At 36.0% G+C, this 9,150-nt stretch overlaps 1 protein-coding gene across 1 annotated transcript; it reads left to right on the forward strand.

Moving 5' to 3' along the window:
- The first annotated feature begins 3,423 nt into the window (after positions 1-3,423).
- LOC128134187 (histidine kinase 5-like) lies at positions 3,424-5,222 on the forward strand. Its single transcript, XM_052771666.1, has 6 exons — positions 3,424-3,541; positions 3,656-3,939; positions 4,295-4,456; positions 4,736-4,785; positions 5,017-5,104; positions 5,163-5,222. Exons 1-6 carry the CDS (start codon positions 3,424-3,426, stop codon positions 5,220-5,222), a joined length of 762 nt encoding a protein of 253 aa, XP_052627626.1.
- The last annotated feature ends 3,928 nt before the right edge of the window (positions 5,223-9,150 follow it).

Consider the following 9,150-nt stretch of genomic DNA (forward strand, 5'->3'; position numbering starts at 1 on the left):
GCTTATACCTTATTAGCACTTCTACTTTGTTAACGCTCCTACTTCATCATACGCTTATACTTCACGATACACTTTTACTTCACGATGCGCTTATACTTCACAATATGCTTCTACTTCACAATACGCTTTTACTTGTTAAACACTTCAACTTCGTTAAATGCATCTACTTAGTTAAAGGGGTTGTTTGGCAGGATCTGAATTTTTAAGATCTGAATTTTTAAGAGGTCTGAATTTCTAAGAGGGTCTGAAATTTTAAGAGCTGAATGTTTAACATGCTGTTTGGTTGGGACCTCTGAATTGTTCTGCTGGATTATTAAAATGACCATTTTACCCTTCTGTTTTATTTTTTATTAAATTCAACTGTTTATTTAGAAAATAACCTAATAAAAATTCTTAATTATGTATTAAAAAATATGTAAACACCATTTAAAATCCAAATTTAGCATAAATCAAAATTAAACACAAATCCAAATCAAACATAAATATTTTTAAATCCACAATATCATACTAAAATCCAAATAAAATCCTACAAATTTAATTTCACCCCAATTGATTCGCAATCTGGTCACGTAAATTATCCATGTATTCATTTCCTTGTGAACCCCATTCCATATCGTGTACGTTTTCGCCATCATTTTGTCCCCCTTGTGGTTGAGCATTGTTCTCCTCGAACGCCATAAATAACTCATCATGAATATCGCATTTCCTTATGAAATTGTGGACTGCAAAACAAGCAACGACTATATCTCTTTGCACTGAAAAAGGAAAAGGAGCCATTCGCTTTAGAATTGGGAATCTCGTCTTCAAAACACTGTAAGCACGTTCAATAACATTTCTGAGTTGCGCATGTGCATGATTGAATTTTTCTTCCTTAGTTAACGGACGTCGCCGTCGATAGTCGGCTAACCAATACCTCGTGTTGCGATAAGGAGTCATAAATCCACGAGTGTTGGTGTATGCAGCATCGCAAAGGTAATATTTATCTGTACACATGAGTAAAGGAAGTATTATATATAGAAATTTAATATCGTATTTTAGAATAATCTTAAAAAGAATTAAAAACCTGGAGGAGGGAACGGAAAGCCTGAAGTCGGGTTACATGCAACTTCTTTCAAAACTCGCGAATCATGTGTTATACCCTCCCAACCGGCCCATACGAATGTGAACATCATATCAAAATCACAAATTCCTAAAACATTTTGAAAGCATTCACCTTTTCCTCTTCCCCTATAGCGAGTTTGTTGATCAGCAGGCACAACTGCATGTACAAGAGTTCCATCTAGCGCACCTATTGCTCCAGGAAAGATTTCTTTTAGCTTACGATGCCTCTCTGAGGAATTCACAGTTGCATTAGAATTCGTTGGCACTATAACTTCTTTTGCAAAAATCATCATTGCATTTAGCACCTCATGAAAGCATCTATGAACTGTTTCTGTGGAGTGTTGAAACCTTCGTTTGATAATCCTGAACCGTTTATTATGTGCTATAGTAGTTAAGAACATAGCCATCTTTTCTTCAACGCTTATGTGCCTACTACTTTGCAACCAATTGTTTCGTCTAAAATGATTGCATAAAAGTACATATGCTTCACGTGAAAGACGCATCAGGTCTTTACATTGTGTAGAAGTACCATGTAACAATTCTTGCGTATGTTGATGACCACTCATTTCCGAATCATTATCAATTGCCCTTCCAATTCTATTGGATGCTAGATTCAACCAATAGCAGCATAGTAACAGGAAAAACACAATTTCTTCATCCGAATCCATAAACAATCTGTTATTTTGAAAATACATAACAATTATATTAACAACATATAACATAAAAATTCATCCAAAACATCAAGTCATTCATATCATATAATAATCTAGTAATCCAAAACATCAAGTAATCCAAAACATCAAATCATTCATGTCAAGTAATCCAAACCAAACATCAAGTAATCCAAAAAAAACCATCTAGTTATCCAAAAAAAACCATCAACACATTCAAAAAATCTACTTAGCGAAACATTCCATAATGCGCTCCAACAGTCTTGACCCAATTCTCACAAATAGCTGGATCAATGGTTAACCATACGTGCCTCTTATCCACGCCTTCACCAAAAAGAGCAACAGCAGTAGTGTATCTTGGATCAAATATTCCCCATCCTAACTTCTCCAGCTTTTCCATACACGCACCCAAATCTGAAGAAGAATGCTTTTCCACAAATATTTTAGCAACTGTGGCAATATCTTCCCCGATTTCAAGCAATCTTGAGTTTGATGCATCTTTACCCTTATCTTTACCCTTATCTTTACTTTTATTTTGACTCTTTGCCGTATCTGTAGTCTTTTGTTTTTTTGATTGAGCAGATGACTCGTCACTCAGACCTACAGTTTCTTGTTGAGTGCAATCGATGTCATCAAAGTCATGCAAACTATAGTGGCTTGAGTCTTGAGTAGGACGGGGAAGGGTAGAAGTTGGTCCCCAACTATGCATGCCTGTCGCAGTCGCGCCTTCAAACAACTGTGTGCAAAGGTCGGGATACGGTAATGGTGTGCGTCTCAAAGAATCCACATGTTTGTTTGACTGTTTGGAAAAAAAATATTTTATTATTTAAAAACAATATAATCTATTTTTTATAAATTAACAAAATACCTTCGCTTCTAGTTCCCATTCTTCTTTGGAAAGATTGAAGGTGTTGGTTGTTGAATTGTACACATTACCGGTTTTGTTTTTTAACTTCAAAAAAGCACCAAACTTTGACTTTAGGTAGTCATAACGGTTCTTCATTTGTTTTTGGTTGGCAATAAAGTTATGTTCAATTTTTAGTGTTTCAGCTACATTTCTCCAAGAAAGTGCTTTCAAACTACTCCCTTCCCGTCCATTGATCGTAACTTCACGTAAACAAGCTTCTAGAAATGTTTTCTCTACACCTTCTACCTTCCAACTAATCCTATCCTTCTTTTCTCCCATTTCTTTGATCAATTCAACAAAAAAATGCATGTTTTAGCAACAAGTTATGCATTACAAATACACATAACATCAACATATAATGCATTACAAATGCACATAACATCAACATATAACATCAAACTCAGCGTATAACATCAACATATAATGCACATTTCCTAATAACAACAAGAGCATATATGATTTCAATACAACATCAAACACAAATATGATTTCAACAACATTTCAACATAATAATAAAACATAAAAACATTGAACATAAACAATTGAATATAAAAATCAAACATAACATGAACTCATAGCAGGAAAATAATAAATTAGGAACTCATAGCAGGGAAATAATATCAACATATAACATCAACATTGAACAAATAAGATCAACATATAACAAATCAGGAACTTATAGCAGGGAAATAATTTTTTTTTTTCGTTTTTTTAAGAAATCAGGAGCAAATAACATAACATGATATGGATTTTCGATTTTCATGTTTAGGAGCAGCAAGAAATCGGTTTCAGAAGAAGGAAGAAAGAAGAATAGCAAAAAAAAAAAAGGATTTTCAGTTATCGTATCTCGTAAAAAACTGGGGTGATAAACGTTCGATTTCTATACTCGATGAAGTTTATGAGATTATTCCTGATGTTCCCAAACGACGAAATGATGTCATTTATTAAGATCAAATATTGGAAATTGATGGGGAAGATGATACAGATACTGTTAAATATTGGAAACAACGAGCTTTGAATTTGGAGAAATTGTTGGAATTAAGCGTGAATAGGGAACAGATTTTATTGGAGAAATTGGAGGAAAGTATTGAAAAGCTCGAGAAACAATCATCCCCAGTTGAAGAACTTTCGCAAATCTTGAAAAGAGCAGATAATTTTTTACATTTTGTTCTTCAAAATGCGCCTGTTGTTATTGGTCATCAAGATAAAGATTTGAGATATCGCTTTATTTATAATCATTTTCCAAGTTTGGGAGAGGAGGTAATATGATTACAAATAGTAAGATACTTTTATATATTTATTTAGGGTTAGATGCAAGAAGTAGCAATGTATTTTGATATCATTTTTTATTGTAGCATTCTATTTTCATTTGTACTTTTTAAATCTACTCAATTATAACACTATCATTGAAACCCTGAGCAATTTTTATAATTAGGTAGATTTTTTAAAAGTACAATATCCTAATAAGAAAAACTAAAATGAAACTACAATGTTATAACTCTGAAAAAATATTTCAAAGTACAATATTGTAATAGGAAAAAATCGTGTAAAGTAAGTTGCTACTTAATTCATCTAATACAACACTTTTCATGATTAAATATTTGAAAATTTTCAGGATATTATTGGAAAAACAGACGTTGAGATATTCAAAGGTGGTGGAGTTAAGGAATCCCAAGATTTCAAAAGGGAAGTTCTTGAAAAAGGAATACCAGGAAAAAGAGAAATTACATTTGAGACCGAATTATTTGGAGCCAATTTTGGAAGGAAATGTAGCCTCGTGAGGTGATCAAGCATGTACTACAAACTGTTGCAGCATCGCTGAAAAAGATGCTAATTTTGGAAGGAAATGTAGCAGATGATGTCCCTATTGAGGCAAGTTCTTTTTGACATATTTACCCTTTACGCTTAGTAATTTCTATTTGGAAGTGTATGCACATGAAAAATCGTTAATTTATGATGCTATACAAAAAAATTTATTACATCTCTGTTTATTTGAAATGATTATATATAAAGGGCAAATAAGTAATTATACATTAACATCATAACTCATTTTCAGGTTATTGGTGATGTTCTACGAATTCGACAAATTCTCACCAACTTGATCAGGTATTATTACTACTACGTTTCTTAACACAAGATAAATGCATATCTCCCAAATGAATTATTTATTTGTACATGAAAGATTACATATTCCATGTATGTATAAATGAACTACTGAACCTTTTTTTATAAAATTTTATCTCGTTTTCTGGCTGTGAAATTTACTCACGAAGGGAAGGTTAAGAAATCAGGAGCAAATAACATAACATGATATGGATTTTCGATTTTCATGTTTAGGAGCAGCAAGAAATCGGTTTCAGAAGAAGGAAGAAAGAAGAATAGCAAAAAAAAACGATTTTCAGAAACAAATAACATACTTGATTTCGTTTTTTTAACAAATCAGGAACTAATAACATAAGATGATGTTGATTTTTGATTTCCAGGTTTGGGAGCAGCAAGGAAAACGATTTTCAAAAGAAGGAAGAAAGAAGAATAGCAAATAAATCGATTTTAAGATGAGTAGCGACATACCTGAATCGTCGGCGAGAGGTGGGAGGACGATCGGTGGCAGCGGGCTTGTTCCAGGGACGATCAGGCAGCAGCTGCGTTCCAGCGGCTACGTTCGTCGACGACGGGCAAGATTGGAGCGGCTCGGATCGATTGCTGGGAACGAATGGAAGAAAAACGGCGATTGCTAGGAGCGAATGGAAGAAAAACGGCAGAATGCTTTTGATGGGTATTAGGGCAAAATAGGCACGCGTTTCTTTTTTTTTATTTTTCAGACACTGCTCAAGATCTGAAAAAATAAGAGGCAAATAGAGTTTTAAGAGGTCAAAATTAAGATGCAGACAAACGATCTGAATCTGAATTTTTCAGACATTGCCTCTTAATTTTGCTATTAAGAGGTAAACAAACGGACCCTAAGTCGTGCTTTTCTCAAGTGTAAAGGTTTTCCAAAGTTTTTCATCAAAGTTGTCTTCCACGTTTTTATACTTCTACTTGTTAAGAAACTACTGCTTCATTATGTTTCCACGTAGTTACTGCTCCTACTTGGCTAAATGCTACTACTTTGATAACACTTTTACATCATAATACACTCTTACTTTGTGATACACTTTTACTTCGTGATACACTTCTACTTCATGATACGCTTATACTTGTTAAACGCTTCTACTTTGTTAATACTACTACTTTGTAAACGCTTCTACTTTGTTAATACAACTACTTCGCAAACGCTCCTACTTTATTACTGCTACTACTTCACGAACCACTCCTACTTCATTAATGCTATTGCTTCGTAAACGCTTATACCTTATTAGCACTTCTACTTTGTTAACGCTCCTACTTCATCATACGCTTATACTTCACGATACACTTTTACTTCACGATGCGCTTATACTTCACAATATGCTTCTACTTCACAATACGCTTTTACTTGTTAAACACTTCAACTTCGTTAAATGCATCTACTTAGTTAAAGGTATGCTTGTGCTTGTATAAGCTATATAAATAATGTTTAAAGGACTTAGGAAGGCTAGTTCGTCCTATTTCCTTTTCTTCATTGAGATATGGTCTGGTGGGATCGGATGTCCGTCCGAAGGTCGTTTGATCATTAGTTATATATTATGTATACAAGCATAGACATATAGGTTTACATTAGTCAGTTCGGTTGTGAGTCTCTATCATTAGTCCGGTATTTTACATCAGATCTCACTATACGAAATACATCTTCAGTACACGGCCTTCTCCGTTGTCAAGTTGGTAACCAGAGTCTCTTGTAGGGAGAGCGGACATTGTGTGTATAGATCTATACAGTATTGACACCCCCGCACCCTGAAACTGCTAGCTACAGTCCACGGCCTACCAAGCCAAGGGGTGACAAATGTCATACTTACACCGAAGCTTGTAGGGCGTCAAGTTCTCTAGTGTCTATCAGTATGGTTACGAGTATCTCGGGGTTTCCTTATAATTCATGGCCTTAAGGTAACGGCTTTTAACGCTGTATTCACTATTTTAGACCGTGCTAGCTGCATCTTTCATTTGATACTGTCTAGGGTCCGTATTCACTGTTTTAGACCTTGCTAGCTGTATCTTTCATTTGATACTGTCTAGGGTCTGTATTCACTATTTTAGACCTTGCTAGCTATATCTTTCATTTGATACAGTTTGGGTTCTATGTCTCCTTTTGTTAGACTGAGCCAGGCGTGTCGTTCATTCGATACTCTCCTGGAGTCCATGATTCCCTTTGCCTTAGTCAGCAGTCTTCACTGCTGAGGCATATGTGATTTTCCCTGATATTCTCCTACTTTCTTTAAAATCAAATCCCGTATTTTGATAATGATAGTGTTTAAGGGAAAACTACTTTTTACAACATAACTCTGATGGGTCTTGGTAGAAGACTACTTGTATTTAAGAAAATATAGGATTTTCTGGAAAGGACTCTAATGCACCCTTGATTCTAAACTACTACGACTTATATAAAGTTATTTGGATAAAATGACACTAAATACTTATGAACTCACCAGCATTTGAAAAAATGCTGATACTTGCTTTCAAATAACTTGTATTCTCAAGTCAACGATAGACAGGTAGATCCCCGGAGCTTTTAATGAAGACCGTTTAGTACCAAGCTGCACTTATACTATTACTTGTATTACTTTGACGTTCTATGTAATGTAAACCATGTAAATCTATTACTATTAATGCAATGGTTGTTGTAGTTTGATTACTATACTGCATATGTTGTGATACTTGACCTGACGTAATCCACCGAAGAACGTTTCCGCCGTTCCGGTTTTGGGGTGTGACAGGATAAGAACTTGGAAGTCAAGGGTAGAGGAGTCTTATATTTCATGGATCGGATCAGGACACCAAAGCACGGTAGCTTTGGAGACTTGGTCATGACCGAAGCATACAACACTCGATATTCCGTCCACCCAAGTTCAGATAAGATGTATCTGGATCTTAAAAAGTTATATTGGTGGCCTAAAATGAAAGCAGAGATTGCTACCTTCATAAGTAAATGCCTTAGTTGCGCCAAGGTTAAGGTTGAGTACCAGAGACCCTCAGGTTTACTACAGAAACCAGAGATAATGGAATGGAAGTGGGAGCGAATCACAATGGACTTCATAACCAAGTTGCCAAAGACTACGGGTGGTCTCAATACCATTTGGGTGATCGTTGACAGGTTAACCAAGTCCGCACACTTTCTATCTATCGAAGAGACTGACAAGATGGAGAAACTAACAAGAACATACATTAGAGAGATAGTACGACTACACGGTGTTCCCATATTCATTATCTCTGATAGAGATAGTAGATTCACTTCGAGGTTCTGGCAGTCGCTACAAAGTTCCCTTGGAACGAGGCTGGACATGAGTACAACCTACCATCCGCAAACTGACGGACAAAGTGAGAGGACTATTCAAACCTTTGAAGATATGTTGCGAGCCTGTGTGATCGACTTTGGGAAGACATGGGATATTCATTTACTCCTTGTCGAGTTTTCCTACAACAAAAGTTATCACACGAACATAAAGGTTGCTCCATTTGAAGCCCTATATGGCCGAAAGTGCAGATCCCCTCTATGCTGGGCTGAGGTGGGTGACACGCAGTTAGCTAAAGGACGAGTTTCCGACAGCACCCTCATAGGTCTGGAGATCATTTGGGAAACGACAGAGAAGATCGTTCAGATTCGTGAACGATTGAAAGCCTCTAGAGACCGACAGAAAACCTATGCAGACAAGAGAAGGAAACCTTTGGAATTCCAGGTTGGTAACTGTGTTTTATTGAAGGTCTCACCTGGAAGGCTTTGATACGCTTCGGAAAGCATGGGAAGCTCAATCGAAGATACGTAGGACCTTTCGAGATTCTCGCTAGAATCGGCCCTGTAGCTTACAAACTCAACCTACCTCGCGAATTCAATGACGTACATTCTACTTTCCACTTCTCAAACTTGAAAAATTGTCTATCCAACGAGACTCTTGTAATCCCACTCGACAAGATCGAGATCAACGAGAGCCTTAACTTCGTTCAAGAACCAGTAGAGATCATGGACCGAGAGGTCAAGCAAACGAAGCAAAGTCGTATCCAAATAGCGAAGGTTCGGTGGAACGCCAAGCGAGGACCTGAATTCACTTGGGAGTGCGAGGATCAAATGAAACTGAAATATCCTCATTTTTTCGCTTAGTTATTTGTATTAACTTAATTGCTTAAACTCTAATTTCAGGATGAAATTCTCTCTAACGAAGGGATGATGCGATAACCCTAAATTTCTATCTTGTATAAACGTTCAAATCTATCAAAGTTAGACTTGTGTTGCTATCTTTTAGGACTATTTAGGGTCTATTTTGAGTATTCAAACCCTAATGCATCAAAGGTATCAGTATTTGGAAGTTTCAGTTTAAGTTCTAAACTACCTTGCAACCGTAA

The sequence above is a fragment of the Lactuca sativa genome, chromosome 5, assembly GCF_002870075.4.
Source record: "Lactuca sativa cultivar Salinas chromosome 5, Lsat_Salinas_v11, whole genome shotgun sequence".
Lineage (NCBI taxonomy): Eukaryota > Viridiplantae > Streptophyta > Magnoliopsida > Asterales > Asteraceae > Lactuca > Lactuca sativa.

Excerpts from the sequence above, each read along its gene's own strand:
- LOC128134187 (XM_052771666.1), top strand. The coding sequence starts at position 3,424 with ATGGATTTTCGATTTTCATGTTTAGGAGCAGCAAGAAATCGGTTTCAG. Across the intron at positions 3,940-4,294 it reads TTCCAAGTTTGGGAGAGGAG|GATATTATTGGAAAAACAGA; the intron begins GTAATATGATTA and ends GAAAATTTTCAG. Across the intron at positions 5,105-5,162 it reads CAAATAACATACTTGATTTC|GTTTGGGAGCAGCAAGGAAA; the intron begins GTTTTTTTAACA and ends TTTGATTTCCAG.